Source organism: Lemur catta, chromosome 3, assembly GCF_020740605.2.
Source record: "Lemur catta isolate mLemCat1 chromosome 3, mLemCat1.pri, whole genome shotgun sequence".
NCBI lineage: Eukaryota > Metazoa > Chordata > Mammalia > Primates > Lemuridae > Lemur > Lemur catta.
This window is the reverse complement of record NC_059130.1, coordinates 75,150,912-75,177,964: the sequence shown is the minus strand read 5'-3', so window position 1 is coordinate 75,177,964 and position 27,053 is coordinate 75,150,912. Positions and strand designations below refer to the sequence as shown.

Below are 27,053 nucleotides of genomic sequence, written 5' to 3'. Positions count from 1 at the left end.
GCTATCTGTTTTACAGCCTGCCTCTTCCCCCAGGCAAAATATCTGCATCAGGTCTCTGGTGTTCAGGCTAGAGAAAATGACAAGCTACTCTCTGCGTGACAACCTTGCACTCTAGATATTGAGTGCTAGGTGGAGGGAGGAGGTAGTAGCCTAGGGTCTTCTCAGTTTGCTTCTCTAGGCATGAAATCACTGCCTCATGAGCCAGAGGAAAGCCCCAGTATTCCTAGTGTGTGCCAGAGCCAAGGTAGAGCTCACCAGCAGAGTCTGGGAAGAAGGGAGACCTCATCTCTCAACCATACTTATCTGGGCCTTACCCTCAGCAATGAGCAGCTGGGGGAAGGATGATAAACACTGAAGTCCTGCTCCAGGGAAACTACTTCTGTGTGGGAGCTGAGTGAGGGGAGAGCCCTACATTCTTGGATGAAAGTAGTCTGGAGTGGAGTCTCCGCCTCACTGAGCTAGGAGGGGTGAAGGCGGAGGTGGTCTTGGCTCAAATGCCATAGACTCTTACCTTCCTTACTGAATTTTTATAGATTCTCTTGAATAGATGGTTCTTTGCTTTTTGTCCTTAGGTTAATTTCCAGAGGAATTAGATACTTGTTTTTTAAAAAGAATTTTAACCAACTTCACTGGGAAATGGGTCATTGAAGCTCTTAATGCTATCATGTTGGCAGTTGCTCTAATTATCTTTTTTTAAAAATTGTGGTAAGCTACTCATAACATAAAATTTATCACCTTAAGTATTTTTTAAGTGTACAGTTCAGTGGCATTAAGTATATTCACATTGTTCTACAACCATCACCACCATCCATCTGCAGAACTCTTTTCATCTTGCAAAACTGTACCCATTAAACAATTCCTCTTTATCCCTTCCCCCGAGTTCCTGGCAACTACCTTATACTTTCTGTCTATGAATCTGTCTGCTTTAGGTATTAATCCTTCATGCAAGTGGAATCATACAGTATTTGTCCTTTTGTAACTGTTTTATTTCACTTAATGTTATGTCTTCAAGGTTCATCCATGAGATAACATGTGTGGGAATTTCCTTCCTTTTTAAGGCTTAATAATATTGCATTGTATGTGTCTACCACATTTTTTTTTATCCATTTAATGTAGCGATAAGGCCAAAAAGGAAGGTCAAGAGAGGCTGAGTACAGCCATTTTGGTCACTACCAGTCTCCTAGCCACCATGAACCAGGAAGTTACCAGCAAGTCATGAGTCCGGGACCACCTGAGGATGGATGAATTATTAAGCCAGATACTTTACAAACTGTTTGTGCTTACCTTTCTGTGACAGCAGTTTATGATTAACCTTTATGGCCTGACCTAAAGACAATGCTGGTCCCAACAGGGTTTCTGAACATTTAAAAATGTTACCATTGCCCCGTAAGTTGTCCCCTTCCTGCTCGGGAAAGGACCTCTACTCTGCCTGTGGAGTAGGATCTGTTGTCTGTCTCTGTCTCAGTGAAACTTTCCCGTAACTAGCTAGTTGGCTTCCTCTTGAGGTCATGAAGCCAAGAACCCAGCTGGTAAGTTCAGGGGGCTTTCTTCCCTTCATTGGGACACCCCCTGTATCACATTCATCTGTTGGACATTTCAGTTGCTTTGACCTTTTAGCTATTGTGCATAATGCTGCCATGAAGATAGTTGTACAAACATCTGTTTGAAACTCTGTTTTCAAGTCTTTTGAATATAATCCCAGTAGTGGAATTCCTAGATCATATGGTAATTCTATTTTTAAGTTTTTGAGGAAGACAATATTGTTTTTCATAGTGGCTACACCATTTTATAATCCCACCAATAGCACACAATGGTTTCAGTTTCTCCACATCCTCACCAACACTTGTTTATTTTTTGTTTTTTAAACAGTAGCCATCATAATGGGTATGAAGTGGTATCTCACTGTGGTTTTTATCTGCATTTCCCTAATGACTAGTGATGTTGAGTGTTTTTTCATGTATTTGTTGGCTATTTGTATCTTTTTTGGAGAAAAACCTATTCAAGTCCTTTGCCCATCTTTTAACTGGCTGTTTTCTGCTGTTGTTGATTTGTTGGAGTTCTTCATAAATCCTGTATATTAACCCCTTATCAGATATATGATTTGCAAATATTTTCTCCCATCTTGTGGGTTGTCTTTTTTTTTAAATTTCAGAATATTATGGGGTTACAAATGTTTTAGTTACATGAATTACTTTTGTACAGTTTGAGTCAAAGTTATAAGTGTGTCTATCACCCAGATAGTGTGCATCGTATCCGTTAAATGTGAATTTACCCATCCCCTCCTCCCTCCCCATTTGCTTGATTTCTGTTGACATTTACTACCATATGAACACAAGAGTGATCATTTAGTTCCAATTTAATAGTGAGCACATGTGATGTTTGTTTTTCCACTCTGGTGATACTTCACTTAGGAGGATGGTCTCCAGTTCCATCCAGGTTGTTATAAAACTTATTAATTCACCATTTTTTTGTGTGCCAGAATAACACTGCATGGTATACATATACCATATTTTATTAATCTACTCATATATTGATGGGCATGTCCTGAGTTGCCTTTTCACTATGATGATTTTGTCTTTTGATGAACTAATCTTCATGTAGTCCAATATATGTTTTTTCTTTTGCTACAAGTGCTTTTGGTGCCATACAGAAGAAATTATTGCCAAATCCAATGTCATAAAGCTTTTTCCCTATGTTTTCTTCTAAGATTTTTACAGATTTAGCTCTTATTTTTAGGTTTTTGATCCATTTTGAGTTCATTTTTGTATATGGTGTAAGAGTCAAACTTCATTTCTTTACATGGGGATATCCAGCTGTTCCAGTACCATTTGTTGGCAAGACTCTTCTTTCTCCATTGCATAGTCTTGGCATTCTTGTCAAAAATCATTTGACCATATACATGAGGGTTTATTTCTGGGCTCTCTATTCTATTCCATTGGTCTATACTATATGTCTGTTTTTATTTCAGTACCACATTCTTTTGATTACTGTAGGTTTATAATAGGTTTTGAAATCAGGAAGTATGAGATTTCCAACTTTGTTCTTATTCAAGATTGTTTTGGCTATTTGGGTTTCTTGATATTTCATATGAATTTTAGGATGGTTGTTTCTACTTCTGAAAAAAATATCATTGGGATTTGGGTAGGGATTGCATTGAATCTGTAGATCACTTTGAGGAGTAAAGACATCTTAATAATATTAAGCCTTTCAATCCATGAACAAGAAATGTCTTTCCATTTATTGGTGTCCTCTTTCTTTTCTTTCAGTAATGTTTTATAGTTTTCAGTGTACAAATCTCTGGCATCCTTGATTAAGTTTACTCCTAATCTTTTTGTTAATTTCCTTTTTGGACTGTTCATTGTTAGAAATGCAACTGATTTTTGTGTGATTTTCTATCCCGCAACTTTGCTGAATTCATTTATTAGTTCTAACAGTTTGTGTGTGTGTGTGTAATCTTGAAAGTTTTCCACATATAAAATCATGTTATATGTGAAAAGAGATAATTTTATTTCTCCCTTTCCAATTTGGATGCCTTTTATGTCTTTTTCTTGCCTAACTGCCTTGGCTAGGACTTCCACTACCATTCTGAAGAGAGTTAGTGAAAGCAGGCATCCTTCTCTTATTCCTGAAATTAGAGGAAAAGCTTTCAGTCTTTCATCATTGAAAAAAATATATATATTATGTATTATATGTGCAAATACATATAATGGGTTTACTAAAATTACATTTGAGTTGTTTTACTTTTGGGCCATTATAAATAAAGTTGCTATGAACATTCACGTACTACTGTTCGTATAAACATATATTTTCTTTTCTCTCAGCAAATACCTAGAAGTGGCATACGTGGATGATATAGTAGATATATGTTTAATAACTTGTCAAATTTGTTGTCTATTTTTCATGTGTACCAGCAATGTATGAAGAGATTTTAGTTCCTCAACATACTTGTCAACATTTGGTATGGTCAGTCTTTTTTTAATTTTTAGCCATTCTAATAGGTATTTCATGGTTTTAATTTGCATTTCCTTAATGACTAATACTGATCATCTTTTCATATGTTCATATACCATATGTATATCTACTGTAGTAAAGTGTTGTTCAAGCATTTTGCTTGTTTTTTAAAAGTGGGTAGTCTTAATATTGTCTTGAGGGTTGTTTATACATTTTAGTTACAAGTACTTTATCAGAATATGCTTTGTAAATAATTTTTCCCAGTGTGTCACTTTTCATTCTGCTAGCAATGTCTTTCAAAGAGCAAAAGTTTTGATTTTGATGAAGTCCAATTTACCAATTTTATCTTTTATGGACTGTGCTTTTAAGGTCCTATCTAAAAAAAGCCTAACCCATTCAAAGTTATATATTATATGCTTTTCTGTATATATGTAATATTTCAATTAAAAGTTTAAAAGAGTCAATCCTTAGTTATAAGTTTTATAATGACACAAATTAACAGACTTGATGACAATTTTGTGATATTTTCAAGAGCACACTGCTGAGAAGAGTGGATCATAGCTGTAGTGCATGACTAATAGCTATAATTAATACCACAAGCAACTAGTTCTTAAAGTCATGAGATTTTTCTCATTCCATTCCAATATTCTTATTATCAAAAACTAGTTATAGGAGCCAATTGCCAATATTACGTTGTAAGGAATGTTATATGGTAAAAACGCTAACAAAATCAGTATTTCAAAATTATGAGTGATTATTTGAAAGCAGCATATTTTCTTTTATTCTAATCAAATTTTTCATAGTGTCATTTCAAATAAACCCAGAATTCTAAAGAATATTACCTGTATTGTCTTTATGCTGGGAATATTCATTTTTTCTGTTTTCAATTCAGGTACAATAACCATGGCTTTTGATGTAATCATTCGGCTTTGATTTGCACCAATATATCCTTTCACTGCAGTTGGTTTTGCTGGACCAATAATGCTAATGGACTTCCTTAATTGTGTGCCGGCCCTATATGAGAAAAAGAAAGTATAATACACAGGATTCAAGATTGAAAAGAAAAATCAACAAATGATAAAAAACCAGAATTTGCTGCAGAAACATGTGAACAATCTAAACATATAACAAGAAATAGCTACTTGAAATCTTATTATGTATAAGCATAGTTCTAAAGAGTTTGCACATATTATGTCATTTCCCTCACGACTCTAAGAAGTTGTTATTAATATTATTTTATATAAAGTCACAGAGGCTTAAGGGAAAACATTACTACTATAGTTGAGATTTGAACCCAGGCAGTCAGATCCAAAGTCTACACTGACTCTTCTGGGTCTTAGTTTCTTTGTCTGTGAAGGGGGAGGTAATAATAATACCTAACTCAGAGATTGTTATGAAGATTAAATAATTTATGTATTATGGTTAGGAGGTACCTGTCACATGGTAAGCACAAATGAGTGTACAGTGCAGTTACACAGGCAGACTTAAGCATGATTAATAAAACCTGGGTAGCTGGGTATGGTGGGTTATGCCTCTAATCCTAATATTTTGGGAGGCAGAAGTGAGAGGATCACTTGAAGCCAGGAGTTCTAAGACCAGCTTGAGCAACACAGCAAGTGCCCCATCTCTACAAAATCAATCAATCAATCAATCAATAAAACTTGAGAAAGAATATCATGTTCCTGCTTGGACAAATTACATAATGATTTTTAATAGGAAGTTATGGTCAAAATACTTTGCTTTTGGATGTACTTTGTAAACTCCTTAAGATAAGGACCTACCTTATCATCTTATTTCTGTTAGTACTCTGTAATGCGGACTTCTATAAAATGAGGATGATTTTCCTTTAGATTATAAAAAGGAAATATGCTTTCAAAGAAATCATTTTTAATAATACTTTTACTTTTGAAATCACAAAAGATCAGACAAGAATAAATGTTTTTAAATGGCAATAATTAATCCAGTTTCCATATTTATTTTTCTTCATAGCACTTATCACAACTTGACATTTTGTTTATTGTTGCCTGCTCCTCTAGAGAATGTGAGAATGTTTAGGGCAGGAACTTTGTCTTGTTCATTGCTGTATTCCTAGTATCCAACACAGTGCTTGGTATATCACAGGCACGAAATTTTTTAATAAATAAGTAAATGAATTCCATTTGTGTACTGTTTAAAATTTACATTCTTTTAAAGTATCCTGCCCTATCTTCCATCTCTAAAGGACTTTACTCCCCACATTTCTAAAAAATAAAGTATCAATCATGTAAAAACTCCTTCAAATTATTTTTCTACTTTCTTTAAATTCTTCTTCTACCTGCTATAAACTCATCTCAATCCATCCTTATCTCTCTTTTCCTCTTTGAGTAAAAGCGTTCCCATTCTTATCTAAAAGTAATTTTTTATCTGCACTTTGAAATCTGTCTCTTACTGCTTTCTCAGGGACTCTTCTCCATCAGTAATCCCAGGTCTCCTTTATCATATTTCCTTCTGTCTTTTCCCTGTGGGCATACAATTATGCCCCATTTACCTCCTCAACTTAAAAATCCTTCCTTTAACTATGTTGTCCTCTACCTATTACTGTATCTCTCCTTCCTTTCAGTCTAACTTCTAAAAATATTAGTCAATAATACTGCCTACTTCCTTACCCTTCTTATTTGCTCCATTAACTATAATCTAGCTCACTTTCTTCTCTTCTACTGTATAGAGACTCCTTTCATTAAAATCACCTAGTCCTTCAAATTGTTGAATCCAAGGGTCTCTTTTCACTACTTATCTTTGTAGCATCTGACAGTTGACCATTCCTCCTTCTTAAAATTGACTTCTCAAATTGGTTTCTGTAACACCACTGTCTCCTACTCTTCAAACTCCTTGAAATCTCTAATCATCTGACTTTTCCATTTTCTACCAAATAATCGGTACATTTTTTATTTCTCTTCTTTCTCTATTAAATCCTGAATCTACAATTTACCAGTTGCATCACCCTGTGCCATTACCTTCAACTCTCTTATTTTCTTCCTCCTTGACATATTGCCCTACTATCCTTACAAAATCCATTCCTCTCATTCCATCTGCCTGTGTTAGGTTCCTCTTTCATAGATTACACTTAGGCTCAAACCCTAGTTATCTGATTTCTCACTATATATACAATACCTGAGTAAATTCCATGGCTTCAATGACCATAAATATTCTACTTTCTTATAGCAGTTTACCCTCATTACCATTTCCCTTCTTCCATCTTCTCAAGATTTTTATATCCTGAACTACTGGCTCTCTCTCTAATACCACTTCTGGCATAATTCTTGAGTATGTAAATATCCATGAAGGTAATCCTTTAACAACCTTGGCCTCTTAGCTCCTTGAAATCTTCTCACACAAAGGATTTTGCCCACCTTGCTACTTCAGCCACTTACTCCCATGGTCATATACTTTGTCTTTGTCTTTAGCAACGTCAACCACCACTTCCAATTTTTCCAGTTTATACACCCTCTTAAACTCCAGCTTCAACTATCCTGCAACCCTAATATAACCTTCAAGCCCTTGATTCTACCATGTTTTATTTCCTTACCTACCCCTTTCATGCCATCTCTTCCCTCTTGAGGTTAAGTATTTTAATTGATAGTTAATTATTATAATCACTCTTTACTTATATTCTCACCCCCTCTCCTTCTTTTATTTTACTGGACTTGCTGGCAAAACCAAAATCGTAGTTAATTCCAATTATCCTCTTACTTTGAACCTGCACCCATGCATTAAACATGTTTCTAGCTTCTGTAAACTTGATGCTTTAACAACTAGCCTACATGCATAGGCCAGATCTGCCTTGTTCTAGACAATCTGATAATATACCCAAGTTACCTGGCCTTGGCCTCCCGATTCTCATCTTGCTCCCACCCCTTTCCTCAGGAGCAGTCCTTCTCCCAGGGGTGTACTTTTCAAATAGAAATCAACCAATCCAGAGTCCACATCCCTAGCAACCTCTCTTATCCAGCTCTCATACTCCATGCCACCACACCTGGCCTAATCACCCCATGGCCAAATGTCAAACCAATAGGGAAAACCCCTGTGCCCCAGACTCACTGAAGTTATTCAGAGCAGCTAATCCTAAAGCTTTTACCCTGCTTTATCCATTCCTTCTGCTGGAAACCACAATAAAGGCTCTTGCTCACCATCCCCTTCCCCCCATCCATGTGCCTCTTGACAGATCTCAGTGCTGCCCTGGGTGGCCCCCTATGGTGTGTTATGCCCCTCCTCTGACACTTGGGTAATAACCTATTTTTTCAATGGCAATAATTTCCTGGTCTATTGGACTTACTATTTTTTGTATTAATATACTATACTTTAACTCAACCTGTGCAGCTAAATGAAACTGAAAAAAAAAAAAAAAAACCCAACCATGATGACAGGTCTCACTTTAACTTATGGACTATTAACTTAATCTGGGTCCTTAATGTGCTAGCAATCTGTATATTCTTGGTTCATTTTTTACTATACTCTTTAAGGCCACTATTTTATACCTTCTCTTTCCTTAAATATGAACACCTCCTCTCACATTTTTACTTTTAGCTGATTAAATGAGAAAACTGAAGTAATCTAGTAACTTCCACATACTCGCACTGTCACATCTATGCACCTACCTGCCTGTATCTGTTTTTATATTCTCTTTTTCTTTCCTGTTATTCTGGATGAATTATCTATTATTCCAGTTTAGGTCAATCCCTCTACATGTGCACTAGGTTCCATTCCTTTTTTGCCGATTCAAGGATACTGCTCTAGCAATTCTCTTTCTTGTATCATAAACTTTTTTTCTCTCTACAGGATTATTCCCTTCAACATGTAAACATGCTGTTATTTCTCCCATCTTTTTTTTTTATCTCTATTGTCATCTTAAATAAACAAAAAACTTCTCTTGACTACATCTATCTCTCCAGCTATCCATCATTCACATTTCCTTTAGAGCAACTCCTTGGGAAAAATTTTCTACATTAATTCTTTCCAATCTCCACCTCTCTTTATATACAAAGACTGTTTGTAAAGTATCCAGTCATGTAATATGAAAAATTATATTGACAATGGCTGGATTCTTTCTAGACAACCCTTGTATATATGCTCTCTTAAACCTACCCTGATGAGGTTTTTGTTCTGCTCATTCCATCAAAAGGATTATTATCAAGGTCCGATCATCTCCATAATACTAAATATACTAGTCATTTCAATCATCTCATCTTACTTACCATCAGCATTTGATTCAGCTGTTCATTCTTTACTCTTTGACTTTTTTTTTTAAACTTGGATTGCAGGACACTTCTTTTACCTGATTTTCCTCCTACCTTTTCTGTGACGTTGATCCTTGAACTTCTCTTTTCTATCTACATTCAGAGCCTAGTGAAATCATCTAATGCAACGTTTAAATGCTATCTATGTGAAAATGATTCCCAAATATATATCTCTAACTAGATCTCTTCTCTATATATCCACGTGCCTACTTGACATCACTGACTGAAACTTAGCATGTCCAAAACTAAGTTCCTGACATTAACCTACACTACCACCACCTCACTCTCACCCTGTCCAGCAAATCTACTCCTCTTGCAGTCTTCTTCATTTTTGTTAAAGGCAACTCTATTCTTGCAGTTGCTAAGGAAAAAATTTTTCAAAATTTATCTAGAATCCACCCATTTGTCCCCACCCCTGTTGCCACCACCCTGGTCCAAAATGTATCCTCTTTTGGATTACTACAGTAGCCTTTCAACTCATCTTCCTACTTAATCTTCATCACCTGAAGTCTATGCTCCATGTAACCACCACAATGGATTGCTTTATTATTATTTTTTTGAGACAGGGTCTCACTCTGTTGCCTAGCTAGAGAGTTAATGACTAGTCTAACCTGCAGGCACACCTTTCATATGCAAATCAACCAATTTAGAGACCATAACTCTAACCGCCTCTTTTATTCAGCTCCCACCAAGCTCTCAGAATCCAGGCCAATATCCACCTGCCTCAATTACCTGAGGGACAGACACCACACAACTAAAGACAGCCTCTAAGACTCAGAACCCACTAAAATTATTCAAACTAGCCCATCCTAAACCTGCTTACTGCTTAGTCCATTCCTCTCCACAGAAATCACAATGAAGGCTCTTGTCCAGGTTTTCCCCCTCAACTCTCTCTGCCTCCTGACTGACCTGGGGGCTTCTCCATGTAGGTAGCCTGTGTAGCCTGGCAAGACATGACTCCTGTTTCTACGAATCTGTAGGCATTAAGAAAAAAAACGAACTACTTCCTTCATGATACTGATTTCCATACCTACATGTCTTATCATACCTGATTAAAACATATTCTGAATGTCCCTAAAACACAGCAGATATAGAAATCATAGGACTTAGTAACTTTAATGACACAAAATTTAAATTCCAAAGAACTTCCACCCATATTTTCTAATTTAATCCTTATAATAACTTGGGAGATATATATATATTATGACCATGTTTTACAAATGAGAAAAACTCAAAAAGGTCAATTTAAGTTAAATACCCACAATCATCCAATAACTCATAGGCTATGTACTCCTGGGCAAGTTTCTTAATCTCTTCTTTTATTATTTGTAAATTGAGGTTAATTATCCTACTTGCCTTATAGAGTTAGGGTAATAACTAAAATAGTTTTTGCTTCTAAAACACAATAAGAAGTTAAATTGTAGACATGTTCAATTTTAGATATCAGAATGGTATCTAGATGGAGCTGTTTGGTAGCGGTTGAAAATGCAAGAGTAAAGTGAATTTCAGGGGACAGAAGTGAGAGCTGGAGAATCAGATTTGAGAATCTTTGCATGGAGATAATAATAAATGAACTAAGTCCCAAAATAAAAGCCTGAAGAAACAAAGAGAAGGTATTATGGCCAAGGAGAGAAACTGAAGGCAGAAAAGAAGCGGAACCAGAAAACAGGCTGGTAATGAGCAAATTAATAAAGTTCAGGGTTAAGAAAATTGAGAAAAATCTGAAGGAAGGGAAAATCAATGTTGTCAAATGCTGTAGAAAGATAGGAAGGTAAGAAAGCCCATTGAATCTCATGACTTTTGAAACTTTTAGGTTACTCATTATAGACCCTTTAGTAATTTCTAAACAGCAATGGAGATAACATTACAAGGGTTAAAAAGTGAACAGAGAAATTTCTGGTTTCTAGTATAACATGTAAAGATCTTAAAAGTCATCATTTTTGCCCTTCCAAAAAGAAAAAAGCTGAATAAACTGAAAATCAACAGCTCTTCTTAGGTCTATCAGAGAATTCAGATCTACCCTGGGCAAATGACTACCTGAAAATTGGAGAGACAAGGTGAAAACAGAGAATCATAGCTTACAGGGAGCAGAAACTGCCATGTAGACAGCAACTTAAAAGGACAATGAACTAATTGCTGAAGACTGAGTGTAGACTAGGTTGGGAAAGAAAAAACTTTTGGGGCCCTCACACTTTCATGAGTTTTACATCCATGAGTCCACTAGGTTCTCAGGATGAAGATGAGAGAAAAGCTTCCTCGGGGTTACCGCAGGTGGATAGGAAGTAAGCATTCTGAAATATACCTAGAATGTTCTGTTCTCCTTAACAAAGGCCTGTCCTCACAGAAAGCTATTTTACCAGAGCCTAACCAACTTGGGTTTTACCAGAGCCTGATGTGGGGAAAGGAAATACCCAACTCTGGCTCCCCTCTACCCATCTTGTCTCACCTAAGGAGAAAAAATAGTCTGAGAAGCATTTATGAAAGTCACACCCCAGGGACAAAGGACCATTAAAAGACTAAGACATAATCATAGGATTATAAAACACTTTCCCTCCCCCTACATCTTATATACCCCATATAAACAGGGCTCCTGTATAACAGGGGATTACAACTAAAAAAACTGCAAAGCTGACGATGTAAGAGAAAGTCCCCAGGGAAACCTAAAATATAGAAGAGACAAAAAACAAGAACACTAGAGGAAACTGAAGCCTTATACACTTATAGATAGCTACAACAAACGGTAAACACAGCCTAATTACTAGCCATACAAACACAAAATCTCACACTAAAGGCCCATTCAGTTCATGTTACCTGATACAGTATGCTCAGTTTTCAACCAAAAATTATAAGGCATATCAAAAGGCAAAAAACAAAGTGTGAAGAGATAACACAAGCATCAGGACCAGACTCAGATATGGCAGAGATTTTGGAATTTTAAGACAATGAATTTAAAATAATTATGATTAACATGCTAAGGGCTCTAATGGAAAAAGTAGATAACATGCAAGAACAAGTAGGTAATACAAGGAGAGATGAAAACTTTAAGAATCAAAAGGAAATGTGAACATGTAGGGAATTAAATAAACAAAAAGGACAGAAAAATGGGACAAAACGGTTGAAGAAAGAGTCAATGGTTGTTTCTGCCACAATGAGAGACTTGTCCAATATTGTTAAGCCAAAGAGAAAGATCTAATACAGGAAAAACTGCAGTGAGGAAGTAAACAACTGATAAATATTTGCTTCATGAGATCCTTTCCAAGATCAGGATTAGGTCCTAAAAGGAAGAAGATGAGAAATAACATATTAGTTCAAATGAATAGGTTGTAAATTTTAGTGTCTGTGAAATTTTGTTTTAATTAGATAACATGGCTACCTCACAAAGTGAAGGTTATATTACTTTCTATCTCCCACCCCATCCTTTCCTTAATAGATACTCTACTGTGAATTTGTCAATATTTAAGAAATTCCCAAAGGTGTTTTTCTAACACTCTCTCAGTTACTGTCAAGAGTTGTATGACTTATATTTTTTAATTTTCACAAATCCAATTTAATTTTACACTGAGATTTCCATACCTGAAGGCAAAAACAAAAACCAGACAAGATGAGCAGTAACCAATGTTCCTGAAGTACATATTCATTCATTCAACAAATGTTTACTTAGCACCTTCTTTATTCTAGGCAATAGTGGATATAGCAGTGAACAACACAAAAATCTCTGCCCTTGTGGAGTACTATTCCTTAGGTGAAGATGGACTAATACACAGGTATAAATACATTTAGGAATAAATTTTATGCAAAAATAAAGGAAAGGCGAGGGACTGAAGTGCTGAAAGAGGATGTATTATTATTTTATGTAGGGTGATAGAGAACTCTTTCATATGGTGACATCTGAAGGAAATGAATCAGATTATCTGGGGGCACAATATTCCAAAGAGTGGCAAATGCATAGGCCCCAAAGTGGGAATATAGGATAGTTGTGTAACAATATGGAGTATAACTAGCCAAAGGGAAGAGACCAAAGTGAGATTCTGTGGGGCTCTGTAGGGATGTGAGCTTTTACTGAGTGAAACAGGGAAAACTTTAGGAGGGTTTTGAGCAGAGGAGCCACACTGACTACTATGTGGAAAATGTTGACAAGGAGACTATTTAGGTGGCTACCGCAATGCAATGCTGTGACTTACATTGGAGTGGTAGTCTAGGTTTATTTTGTGCAGGAAGAAATGGTAGAATTTGCTTATGGAGGGGGGTACAAGAGAAAAGGCAAGGGTAACTTGAAGGTTTCTTACCTGAGTAACTGGAAGAGTACAATTTGCTATTTGCTAAAATGGGAAAGACTGCAGAGTTAATTAGAAAAGAAGAAATATATTTGGTTTTGGTCATAAATTTTGAGATGTCTATTAACTTTTAAATGCAGGTGTTTTTTGTTTTTTTAAGTTTGTTTTCTTGGGAGAGGTCTTGGCTAAAGATAAAAATGTGTGAATCATTGTTATAGGTGATTTTTAAGGACATAAGACAATAATGAAGAGAACAGGTTTAAAGACTGACCCAGTGACACTCCTGTATATTAGTGGGCTGCATAACGATGTTTCCGTCAACAAGGAACCACATATATGATGATGGCCCTATAAGATTACAACGGAGCTGAAAAATTCCTATTGCCTTGTGACAAAACATTATAGCAGTCACAAAGTTGAAGCACAAGGTATTACCTTTTCTATGTTTAGATACACAAATACTTGTCATTGTGTTACAACTGCCTCCAGTACTCAGTATGGTAAGATGCTGTACAGGTTTGTAGCCTAGGAGCAATAGACTATATCATATAGCCTAGGTGTGTAGCAGGCTATACCATCTAGCTTTGTGCAAATACACTCTATGATGTTCACATAGTAACAAAATTGCCTAACTAGGTATTTCTGAGAAGATATACCTTCAGATGTATCACTGTAATTATGGAAGAGATGAGAAAGTACCAGCAAAATAGTGAAAGAGAATAGCCATGAACCAAGGGGAGAACTAGGAAAGAGTGGTGTCCCAGAAACCAAATTAAGTGTTTCAAAAGTCTAGAAGTGATAGAAGTCTAGAAGTGACCTACCAGGTTGCTCGTAGGTCAGTTAAGAATGAAACTGTGAATTGGCTATTGCAGTTGGCTGCACAGTTATTACTGACTTTAATAAAAGCTGTTTTGATGGAGTTGTAGAATGCACAAAAGCCTGAGTACCATACTCAAGAAAGAATGCAAAGTTCTCCCCCAAGAACTTTCAACAAGTTCCACTGAAGAAAGACTGGCAGAGCTGGAGGAGACTGGAGAGGAGAGGAGAGATGTTGGTATGAGAAGAGAGAACAAAAGTGATCTGGAAGTGTGGGAAAGCAAACGAATTAACGAATTTTAGTGGAATTTAGTGAAACTTAGCGGATAGCACTAAGGAACCATTTCAAGTTATAAGTGAGGCAAGTCCGCAGAGCTGTGTGCTTTTCTCCAGTCTTGTTCAACTGCTGCCTAACAGTACATTATTGTAAGCAGGAATGAGTTTTAAGGGAGGATGGTATGAGGAGCTGGCAGAGAAAAACCTCTACTATGGACCACAGTAATGTACGGACTAGTGGGTCACAGAGGGTGAGGTGCCTGAGTATTTGGGCACAACATGAAGGCATAAAGCCTGAGAAACTACAAATCGAAAAAAACCTAGAAGTGCTAGCAAAAGGGTGGTTCTAAACAAACCAGGTGTTTTCAGAGCAAAGACCTGGCACTACAGCAGTAGAGGTTTTCAATAGGCTGTACTGGGCCGCCAACGCGGTGGCATGCGCCTGTCATGCCAGCTACGTGGGAAGCTGCGGTGGAGGATCCCTTGGGCCCAAGAGTTAGGGTCCAGCCTGGATAACATAGAGAGACCTCGTCTCTAAAAAAAACAAAAACCAAACCAAAACAAAAAACAGGAAAAAGGCTGTACTAGGCCGAAGAAGGAGCCACTGCTGCCTGGGAGCTTCGAGGGCTGCAGACCGAACCCAGATGCAATAAGGTAACCCTTTGCCAAATCTGGGAACCCCAGGGATGGACTACGACGGTTTTAGCGCTGGAACTTACAACCCCAAGTTCTGCTGCTTGCGACTGTTTCCTGGAGAGACTGGCATGGTGGCGACTGGCTGCGGAGTGGTCCACCACCCCTTTCCTCAGTTTCTGGAGTCCCTGTACCCCAACTACCGGCGTTAGCGGCTCGAGCTCAGGCTCGGGAATGTTTGCCGGGCGTCATGGAGACGGTGGAGCCCCGGCTCAACAAGCGGCCGCGCGGTTGGCTGGCGCCATGAGGCCGAGGAGGAGGGCGGAGGCGGAGGGGAGGGCAGAGGGTTGGTGGAGCAGGAGGAAGCTCCGGACGACGACTCGAAGAAGGAGGCGGGCGGCCCGGGCCCCAGGCCCCTCCCAGGCTCTGAGTCTCCGGGCTGCAGGCGAATGGATGGGGCTTCTTCAGGCGGCGGCGGCAGCAGGGAAGGTGGCGGCAGCGGCAGCGGCTGTAAGTGCAGCCTCCACAAACCCTCCCTCCCTTTCTATTCCTGTTAGGGATGAGGGGCTTCTGAGATGCCCTCAATCTCCTTTCTCTCCTTCCCCTCCCCCACCTTACAGCACCGCCCGGAAGACCTTTAACTTCCGGGGAGGGGCTGCCAGAGAGAACGCGCCCGGCTCCCTCCCCTCGCCTAGCGGCGCCGGCCGCCGAAGGCGCATGCGCAACTCCCCGCCGCCGCCCACTCGCTCCTAACCCCCTCTTTTTGCCTTCTCGGTGGCGGTGGCGCGCTGGGAGTCTGCTGCGGAGTGAGTTCGCCTCGCCCCGTTTGCTTTCGCCCCTCCTGTCTGCCCCTGATCCCGGTCGGGGTGGGGCTAAGATGACCAACCCCCCCGTGGCTCCGCCTCTTACCCCCTGTATTTCTCTCAGTTGTGTCCCAGTCCCGGGGATGCTCCTGCTTGCACTGCAGCCCCTGTGGTGAGCAGGGTCCTGGGTCAACCTGCGCTTTTCGGAGGGAGTGAGGGAGGGAAGAGAGACCCGAAGAAGGCATTACTGTGAGGGAACGACGTCCTCCTGGGACAGATGCCTGCCCCTCTTTGAATGGCCTTGTTCTTTCAGCTTGTGATGCATAGGTCCCTGGCCTGGAGCCCATCTCTGGTCCTCGCATGCTGTGTGACCTTGAGCGAGCTACTAACCCTCTCTGGGCTTCAGTTTTCCCTATTTAAAGCTTCCTACAACGCTAAAGCTGTAATTCTGCAGAAAAACTTATGCAATTACAAGATCAGCCTGGCTACTGAGGCTGCTTAGCCAAGATGACCTGCAGTTGACCGACCCTTCTTCACTCATGGGTGGAATGAGGCGGCCTATTTATTGGGTCGCTCTTATTCCTTTACCATCGGTTACAAATTGCATGACTCAAGGCTCATTAATGTTTTTCTAAAATTGTCAAGGGATGCTTGTCCTAATTCCTGGCCATCTTTAAAGATGTGAAACTGCGTGAATAGTGAGCTTGTGGTATCGTCGTTTGTCTCCTTGCTACTGAGGCTGTCTTTCCCTTTGATCCAGATGGTGTGGTCGCTCGATTCTCCCAGTGCCTGGCTGAGTTTCGGACGTGGTTAAGAACCAACTGGTTGAGGTTCAATGCAGACAAGACGGATGTGATGCTGGTAGGCAGGGGCACACTTGGAGATTAAGGGAGGGAAAATCCAAACTCCCTCAAGTAATATAAATATTATATTACTCTTCTTATATGTTCCAGTGTTTGAGAACTGCTGATGGGCCAATAATTTCCAGAATTTGGGTGAGATAAAAATAACATGTCAATAATGTAAGAACCATAAACATATCAGTTTGTAATATTCTGATAAAATGGTGGGGCCACTGGATAAAACTCTATGTAAAAAGGATGAAAATAAAAACCAAAACTATTCTTTGAAGAACCAAAAGGCTATATAAATGTTTTAGGGTGGCATTAATAATAAAAATCAAACTAACAAAAAGATGATGCTGATTGTTGCATAGATGTGAGGCTTCCAAATGTAATGCATTATTGCTTTCCAACCTGCATTCTGCATACTAAAGTTAAAGGTAAACTCAATTATCTAAAATGTTATTAAAAAATAGGTTAAGTTTTTTGGTATTTAGATATTTTCAATTGCATTAGTAATTATTCATAAATTTTTACCTCCTCATCATGAAGATAAGGTGTAGTCTGTCACTTTTAAATAAAAATTTTTAGAAAATAGTTTACAAAATAATCTCAAAAGGGACTCATGACCCTGAAAATTGTTAGATATAGAATTCGTTTTTAGGGTTTTGGATGTGTTGTATTAATCTATTTCAGTCAACCAGCCCCCGAGTCTAAATTGTTACAAATACAGTATTTTCCTGGTGCATTTTGAGAGGTACTTTTTTGAGTTGCATAACAGATAAATTGATATAGTATAGATATATATTGCTTGTGTTTGAATTGGTATGGAATAAAAGGTTATATTTCTTAGGTATATGTAAATTGTCAAAGAAGTTTATTTATTGGTTAGTTTAAAGTACTGATTTAAGTAAAATCGTGACCCTAAATGCTTTTGTTAATGGTAAAATAACTCTGGAGGGGTTCTTGTGTGTGTGTGCGTGTGCGTGTTTGTGTGCATGTTTGTGTGTACCTGCCTTATAGCCTGTATAGAATTGTTTAATAACTTTTGAATGGAGGATTCAGTAGATTGTTTAAAAATAATTTCTCAACATAATAGCAGTTTTGAGTAGCTTAATGTGGTAAAAATTAATGTTGGTTTGCCTGAAAATAAGGAAGCCTTTAGGTGGGGAATAGGAGCTAAAGAGGCATTTATTCAGGCTTTGTATAGTGATTTTTTTGTTTTAGGACATTAACCATGAAACCTATAAAATTGATATTAACCATAATTTTTAGTTTAACTTTAAACATTTTATTACACAATTCTAACAAAACTGCTGTTTTGGATACCACATTAATAAATAACAAAGTACAATAATTTAAACAGGTCATAGTAAATGGTGAATTTTCTCATTCCTTTAGCTCTGTCATGTCCTGTTTTCAACTCTTCTAGTATCAGTAGACTTTAAAGATATTTTTTTGTTAAACCAAGTATAAATATTGACTGTTTGTATTTGGATACAAAGAAGGTATCTGTTGAATTAATCCAAAGTGCTGAAGAACTAAGGGTAATGGATGGAAATAACAAGGAAGTGTAGATACTGGCTTAATAAAGGGAAGAATGTTCAAAGCATTTGAGCATGTGTTTTTAAAAAGCAGCCTCTTTATAAGATATTGTGAGTCATTCGAGGTGTTTAAACATAGGTAGAAAAGCCTGGTAGTAGGAGCATAATGAGGGCATAATTCTTATCCTGACAGAGTAGAGAATTGACTAAAGACCTCCCATTCAACACTAATATCCTCTGACTAATGAATAGTTGATTTTTACACATTTGATACTGAAGAGGGTAAGCAAGAGTTTTGAGAAAGACTACATTCCTTAAGGTGGCTCCTCAAATTTTAAGGAAACTGAAAGTATACTTAATTCAGCAGTAATTTACCTATGTATTACAGTATTAGAACTGTTACTCTTTCCCTTCAGAATATCTGAACCTAAAAACCCAACTGAACTCACATTTATAAAGAAGGGGAAAGGAAAAATGTAGAGGGAATTTGTTTTCTTTCAAAGCCATTTAAAGCTAGTAATATTGACATGCAATATTAACAAACTTAAAAGTCATTTAACAGTAAGATGGATACCCATTCAAAAATGTCTCAGACCTCAATTTTCCTGATGATTTCGGAATTCATTCAGTAGCTTAAGGGACCATGATCTCCTGCCCTTGATCACAGTTGGGATTTTTGTTGGTGGTTTAACTGAAGAATCAAAGATTCAGTGCACTTAAGGCAGCAAGTTATTCCTGAACTTTGTATTATAAAACTTAAATTTTCCTTTTGGTAGCCAACTAAATTTCATAAATTAGCTTTCGTGTTTTAATGGAAAAATCCTCCTTCATCTCCATGGTATAAAGCCTGAGTTTCTACATCTAGGTCCCTTATTGTTTTTATCTGTACCCACCTTAGGTCCATGTACATCCATTGTTCTTTGCCTTCAGCTCTTTTCATCAAGAGTATCAAGTGAAAACTATTTGGATATGAACTGACATTTGTAGAAAGTCATTATTTCAAGTCCAAAAGATTAACATAATTCAATAGGATAACTTTTAGAAACTATATACCTATGTTAAGGTATTTATTCCCCCAAGGAATCTTGAAAAAAACTTTTACATAAGTTTTCTAAAATATAAAATGAAAATACTGTACAGTACAGTTAATGGTAAAAATTGTTGTAGATTTGGGAACCTTAAAGTTTTCCTTTCTCTTCTTTCCCTTGCTTTTCTTTCAGTAGAAAATGTGCATCAGATGTTTATGTTTAATTGGTTTACAGACTGTCTGTGGACTCTTTTCCTGTCAAATTACCAGGTAATGTCCTTTCACTTAGCAGCTACTTCATATAAATGCAGTTTATTCATGCACAAATTATTATTAGACATAACAGTTCCAAGTTAATGTTGAATCTTTGGAAATAGGAAAATGCTTGGTAGAGTCTAGAATTTTAAGGGAATACAAACAATTTAAGAAAACAGCCTCCCCTATATTGCATTATAATTTAAGTATGAACTTTAAGAAAAATTGCTTATGTATACATTTATGCAATATATTGTAGCAATGGCTCACATTATTTGGAGGGAATGAATAATTTTTATGTTTAACTGGTTGATTTTCGTAGTCACTTTTGAAACTGCGCTAAGAGGAACCCTTGAAGATTTGAAAAAATCCCAGTCTTTTGAAATAACTAGCTCCTGGTTTAGTAAAATGTGTTAGTGGCCATTTTAATATCACCTTTGTATTATTAGTATCTGCCTTAGTAATGGAAGTGATATACGTTACTTTGAAATCATTGGCTCTGGCAATCATTAGAATTGGCATCAAGGCCAATTGGCAGCTCTAGGCCAATACATTAAAATAAACTTTCAAATTATAGGCATTTCAGGCATTGCAAATAAGTAGGTTCTCCCTCCATGCAGTTTAGTAGGAGATTATTTATATCCATCAAAGAGCAGATTTTCAGTATTTCACATTTTTACATTTTGTCTAATTGTGCAAAATGTTAACCGTTGCACAACTGTGCTGCTAATGGCATCACACAAAATGTATGAGAAAAAGCAAATGACATATGAGGATGGCAGACTAGCTATTATAATCCCTTTCCTTAATCTTTGCTCTGGCCTCTCTAAAGATTTCGGGATATAAGATTTTACATTTCCTGTAGGGAATCAACCCTGAGAGAAATATCTGTCAAGGGATAACCGCTTTCAAAGCGCAGTTCTTACCGCTGTTGCATCAGAGCAACATCCGTTTTCCAGCAAATGCACTTCAAAAAATGACAGACATGTAAAATATTACGTATTTTTCCGCTGCTATGTAAGTGCTGGACATGGCCCCTTGGGCACTGTTCCTTGACCTCTCTGCTCCCTAGTCCCCCTCCCCGAGGGCTCGAGTCGCGGATTAGCTGGGGCGCGAGAGTCGCCCCTCGCGGGGATGCCCACCTCCCCCCACACCCACCTTGACTCCGCCCCCTCCGCGCTCCTCCCGGGGAGGGCCGGCTGCGGGGCCGCGCGCGCGCGCGCGCGCGCCTTTGCTCCCGCGCGTGCTCGCTGGCCTTTTCCCTCCAGTCCAGCCCAGCCGGGGCGCCGCGAGGGGGCGGAGTGGGGTGTGGTGGGCGCGCTCGGGCGGCTCCTGCGCGTTCCCGCCGAGGCAGCGGCGGCGGGAGCGGCAGAGACGGCGGCGGCTGGAGTCCCGTTGCCGAGTCTCACATCCGGGTTCTGGCCGTGACCCAGCTGCGGCCGCCGCGGAGATGTGACCCGGCAGTACAGCAAATATGGCGGAGGTAAGGGAGCGAGCTCCCCCTCCCTGTCCCGGAGCCGGGCGCCCCCGGGCCCTGGCCGGGGAGGAGTGGAGTGGGCCTGGCCAGGAGAGGCCCAGCCCTGCTGGCGCCACTGCCCACCTGTTGTCCGGAACAGGCCGCGCTCTGGGCGGGAGCTTTGCCTGGAACTTAGTTGGGATGGGTCCGGGGGTTAGGAGGAAGCGGAGACGTACTTGGACTCCGGGGGCAGTTTGAAGGGTAGTACTGCGCAGTAGTGCGGGGCGAGGGGAGGCGGCTCCCGCTGGGGAAGGGGTGCCTGTGGCGCAACTTCGCCGGCCGGTGCTAGGGGCCAGGAGAGGAGCTGCCGCTTCCTCTTGCGAAGTTTCTTCCTTTCCTAAGCGAGATGCTGTTGCGCCCTTCCGCGTTACCCCCATCGGTTTGCTACTGACATCCAGTCTGTGTTGGTGGGGAAAACGTAAGGCAGACGGCCTTTGATTAACTCTGTAATTTTCCTGAGGGTGGTACGAGCGGGGAGAAATTAACCTGGCTAGTCGCAATCCCGCCCTCCAGGATGAGGGAGTCTCCCCTTTTTTCCAAACAGTTCGTTCTCCCCACAAGGTAGAAGCTTTGAGTTGCTTTTCCACCCCCTTTCACTTTCCAGGCATTTTTCCCACCTTCCGAGTCAAGGCTACCTATTCTTGTCTTCTTTCTCTTTTAATTTTTCTTTCCTTGGAAAAGATTTTTCTTGTTTCTTTTTGCTCATTTTCTAGTAAACAAGTTCCCAAAGCCCGTTTCTTTGATAGTAGATCGTTTTACATATTTGGGCCTCAAATAGGCGGGCAAACAACCGCTGTGGATTTATCATTAATTGGAACTTAGTAGATGCTACTGGAAATTTAAATTTTTGTCTCTAGTTTAAACCTTTAAGCATCGGAAGTTTTGTGGGGATTTTTTGGTTTTGTTTTGTTTACTTTTTTTTCTTAAAAGTGGAAGAATTTCAGTATTCTTTATCCCCTAGAGTTCGAGGTAATATATTTGACAGTTAATGTCTCCGTTCAGATAAGCCATTCTAAATTTTGGACTGATAACGCATTTCTCTAGTATGAGTTGTCATTTTTATGGTTTCAGAGCCACCCAAAAACATTCAGGAAAGGAGAGATTTTACTGTAGGACTATTTGCTGCCAGTAGTCTTTTGAAAGCATTCAGTATTTCTGATTTACATCTAAATTTAGATCTTATGTTTATTTTCATTTCTTTTGCTCGTCGTGGTTAAAGAATTGTATTTCAAGGTACAGGAGTTGGAGAACATAGTACTTTCTATTTCACTTAAATGTGACTGGGTTTGTTCCAGTGGACCTATATATAGTACCTGGATTTTAATCCTGGTGAGGTTCTTAAGTGTTTCTTTCCTTCATATTTAAGGGGGAGAAGGAGTTGTATGTACCTGAATTTACATACATTTTGTCAATTAGTCTCCAGTGGACCCCGTTTTCAGTGAATATCCATTAAATAAGCAGTAATATGCTATGTAGGTAATGTGATTTTCTTCCTTGGTGATGCTGCTCACAGTGGTTGAGCTTTAAGTTGTGTAGTCATGTTCTAAAGCAAGATATTATTGAAAGAAAACAGCTCAGTTTATTGTAAGCTTTAAAAAACCTCATCCATACATTTTACTGCCCAATGTACTAAAAACAATATGTAAATGAATCTGTTAGCATTTTTTATTTTTCTAGAAATTATAGTTACACTAGTGTAAGGTAAAGAGAAAACAGTATTTTGACTCACTAGTCATTTCCAAATTTTTTCTAGTGTATGTTTTAGTTTCTTAAATATTTTGTTACTTGGAGAATGGAATTCTCATGTTTTGTAGGAACACATGGATGGTTCAATTTCAAGAAGAAAAAAACCTGACTTTCGTTTTCAGTGCATTTATTTAATGACCTGGTATCTTTGAATAATTTCTCTTTTAGATTCTTCAATTACTTGTAAATGGTTTTATCTATAATGTATTTGGGGAAGAATAGAAGAACCTTCTTGATCTGTGTCCTACAAAAAAATATAAAACAGATGAAGAGGTGAAAAACTAATTTATAATTTTCCTAGTCTCAATGCTTTAGTAATTAGGGTGATTTTTGAGACCAGTAGTTTAAAAATTAGATGAAGGAGAAATGCTTGGTTTATAGAGTGCTTTTACTTGGCCTTTGAGCTCTCAGTGGGTTCGTTTTTTATGATGCCAATATAAAGCGTCTGTTGAAATAATTCAGATGTTCAACTATTGTGCTTTTGATCAAATAGACCTGAGGATTGAAGGATATCTTGTTTTGAAATAACAGTAAGTGCAAAGCAACACTATGTATGTATTTGATAAATCTGAAGGGAAAAACAGGTTATTGAACAAGCATGTCTCCAGAGAAAAATGTGGATATTAAGCTTCTGGGTTTTTTTGTTATTGCTTTCTACATAAGAGCATCACCCTGACCCTGTTTTCCAAAAAAATATTTGATTCTTAAATATAGATTGCTTTAGATGTGAATAGAATATACTAATTTTTCAGACTTGATCTGATTATCTTAGTCAGTCCATGGAAGGATGTATACATTTAATGGTTCAGTTGTGGTAACATTTAAAACGTATTCAATGTGCTTAGAAGAAATGACACATGCTCCTTTCTTAATACTTTTTGGCGATATTTCTCATAGTTTATTATCCCTTAAAATTATTTACTGACCTTCTAAAAGGAGGCTCTCCTAGTCACTTAAAGGAAGGGAATTACAGGGTAGTTGCAGTTTTATGAAGGCAGTGAGAAAGAAAAAGTAAGAAATAGTTGATCCTTTGGGTTTTATAAGGAATGTGGTGTAGGGACCATTGGGAACTAACAATTTGTCTTTTATTTCAGAGTTTGTAAACACATAAGGGACTTTCTTCTCAAGAAAAAAAAAACACTGCACAGGACAAGATCTGTCTTTTCACCTAGACCACGTTTCTGTGATATAAAGAGGAAAAATTCATGGATTTGCTTTTCTGTATTGGTTTGAAGTATTTTAGTACTTCTAAAAATGATCTTTTTATTTCCTATGACATCTATTTATTTCTTTTAAAAACAGACTCCTTACTTAGCATTTTTTTGAGTGTATTTGGATTTTGTTTGTTAAGGAAGTGTTATCCTGTTGAATGTTATTCTTCAAAATGTTAATTTCTCCTGTAAGCAAAACTTGTTTCACTGCAATGAAATTTAAGCTTTAAATAATTCTCTACACTAGAACTGAATTTTTTTTTAGAATTTATATTTAAGAGCTATTAAGGTTTTTATCCATAGTAGTCAAGGACACCAATGCATGAGAGTCCTATGAAGCTTAATTCTGTGGAAGTAAGAGTGAAGTACTTGATAGAGTGGGAAAGGTTTGGTGGGAAAGATAAAGAAGTGTGTTATTTTAAGATAATTTTGGTAAGTAAGAGTAATTAGTTTTCCAGATGATTCAGAAATAAAACACTGCCATTGAAGCTTAAGCATGTCTTTATGAAAAGTAATCAGCTATAATAGAAATTTCTTACTTGATGTTCAGATTGAGTATTTACATATTTTAAAAGATTTGCAAATAGTTTCAAAATTCATTGAATGATTAAACTGTTAAGTATTAGTCATTGCCTGGGGCCCATTCTGTTTGTGTTATTCTATGAGTTAAAAGAATAACTTATCTGTATGTAGGTATGAAATTAGTAAAGTAGCTCCCGAAAAAAGTTTTTTTGCTAATTGAGATTAGTTTTTCCTTACAGTCCCTAGATTTTAAAAAGATAAATTCAGAAGAGACTGTTAAACATATCCATTTAGCTAAGCACTCCTTAGTAGTATATTTTTTTAACAATTCGTAGTAAAAGTAAAGAAGTTAGATCTTGAAGGAAATTGAACTAAACTTGAAGAAATCTAAATCTTTTCATAAAGAAAATGAAACTGAGCAGAGAGATTATGCAATTTGTCCTAGGTCAGGGCACAGTTAAGACTGGGATGCAGGCTTCTGAATTCCTAGTGCTCATTTTCTATAGTACCGTTCATCCTCTAAATTATTACTCCTGTAGTAATTGGAATTAAAATTAAATTAAGTGACTTAATTTTGTATGGGGGGAGAGGGATGGCTAGCCCTTGGCACAGTACCCCCTCTACCTTTCACCTTGCAGTAGGGCCCCTAACTCCTTCCTGGCTTCTATCCCCATCTCCATTGCTGTGAGAATCTCTGAATTAGAGTCTACGTAACTAAGTAATGGCAACACTTTAAAAAATGGTGTTGGAATTGATTTGAGGGGAAAAATTCATTCAGACAGTTGTACTCATTGAAAATAAGGTTTTGATTTCTTAGAATAAAAAGGTTTAATGATTATTTTGTGTTTTTACTATCTTTTTTTGGTAAAAATAATGGTAATTTGCAGTTAATCTTTTACTCTCCCAAATTATAGTTTTCTGTTGTATGGAACATTTCCCACCATGTTCTAGAAAAATATAAAAGAGAATATTCAAATCTGAGGCATTCAATATTTGATAGAACTGTTAGCAGTTTTATCAACTAAATCATATAAATATATGGGTGAGGGTGGCTTGGTATAAAAGTTACTAGAGTTTGTTTTTTTATTTGATTTAGCCCATTCATACTCTGTGTGTGTGTCTTTCTGTATCTGTAGTGGTGTTTTCCACGTCAGATAAAATAAATATATATGTACCCCCAAAAAACCTTGATTTTTCAAAATTACAGATTTTAAAAAGATAGTAGGAAGTACTAGGTTTTCCTCAGAATCGAAAAGTAGAAGAAGAAAATGGAAATGGCTCATAATTCCACAAGATAATCCCCACTGACTTTTTTTTAAAAAAGAATGAGTAGTGTATGAAACTGGTTAGAAAATCCCAACAGTATAGAAAGGTAGCCCTCTCTTCAAGAATACAGAAGAAAAAAAACAGGGAGAAGGCAGCTGTCTGCAGGCCTCACCAGAAACCGAATGTGCCAGCACCTTGATCTGGGACTTATAACTTCTAGAACTGTGAGAAAATAAATTTCTGTTGTTTAAGCCTAAAAAAAAAAAACAGGCCAGGCATAGTGGCTCATGCCTGTAATCCCAGCATTTTGGGAGGCCAAGGCAAGAGGATTGCTTGAGGCCAGGGTTTCAAGACCAGCCTGAGAAACACTGCAAGGGTGGAGGTGGAAGTACAGCTTGAGCCTGGGAATTCCAGGTTACAGTGAGCTGTTACCAGGCAACACTACAGTCCAGTCTGGGCGACAGAGGAGACTCTGTCTCTTAAAAAAAAGAAGTATAACGTGCAAAAAGCTCTCCTCCCTGACCCAGACATAACTAGTGTTAACAGATTCTTGTGAATCCTTTTGGGAAAAAGTTTTATACATATTACAGCCCAATTTATCACTTTCTACACTTTCTTAAACTATATATGTCTATATATAGATATATATATTTTTTTAGCATTTTTTCCCTCTGTCAGTAGACACAGACCTTTCATTCTTTGTAATGTATTCATAGTGTTCTATTGTTTAGGAGAACTGTGTATCATTTTTAACTAGTTAAATGGTGGACTTTCAGTTTTTTTCCAACTTTTTGCTATGAACAACATTATACTACAGAATGTTAAACTTATATCTTGGTGTACTTTAAGTGTGTTGGCAGGGTAAGTTCATGTTGGCAAAATGGTCTCCAGAATGGTTGAAACAATCATATTCCTACCAGTAATGTATGAATGCATTTTAAATACATTTTAATCCCCAATTTTAGATCTTTACTGCATACATTATGTAGTTTGAGCTTTTTCTAAAAATAGGTATTGTTACAAATAAGTACTTGTTTAGCTTTAGTTTTTTTCTCTCTCCTTCGCCATTTCTAATTTACTGTAGTAATTAATGGTAGA

At 37.9% G+C, this 27,053-nt stretch overlaps 2 protein-coding genes across 13 annotated transcripts in view; one reads left to right on the top strand and one right to left on the bottom strand.

Annotated features, from left to right (window-relative positions):
• The window catches only part of DNAI4 (dynein axonemal intermediate chain 4), an 80,848-nt gene extending 65,125 nt beyond the window's left edge, over nucleotides 1-15,723 (bottom strand). The window contains exons 1-2 of the mRNA XM_045547798.1: nucleotides 15,310-15,723; nucleotides 4,794-4,965 (exon numbers count right to left, since the gene is read on the bottom strand). Coding sequence (XP_045403754.1) covers nucleotides 4,794-4,965; nucleotides 15,310-15,356 — 219 coding nt within the window. The 5' untranslated portion in view covers nucleotides 15,357-15,723. The remainder of the gene's footprint in view (nucleotides 1-4,793; nucleotides 4,966-15,309) is intronic.
• MIER1 (MIER1 transcriptional regulator) overlaps nucleotides 15,545-27,053 on the top strand; it is a 66,304-nt gene continuing 54,795 nt past the window's right edge. Inside the window, exons 1-3 of one of the 12 annotated variants that reach the window (XM_045547812.1) lie at nucleotides 15,574-15,733; nucleotides 16,787-16,887; nucleotides 19,636-19,709. In XM_045547812.1, coding sequence (XP_045403768.1) covers nucleotides 15,673-15,733; nucleotides 16,787-16,887; nucleotides 19,636-19,709 — 236 coding nt within the window. In that variant the 5' untranslated portion in view covers nucleotides 15,574-15,672. Of the gene's footprint in view, nucleotides 15,734-15,867; nucleotides 16,034-16,074; nucleotides 16,199-16,786; nucleotides 16,888-16,979; nucleotides 17,022-19,632; nucleotides 19,710-21,018; nucleotides 21,178-21,359; nucleotides 21,412-23,124; nucleotides 23,230-24,050; nucleotides 24,184-24,282; nucleotides 24,600-27,053 lie in introns of those variants that run through there. The other 11 variants (XM_045547801.1, XM_045547805.1, XM_045547811.1 and 8 more) reach the window with 11 other exon arrangements.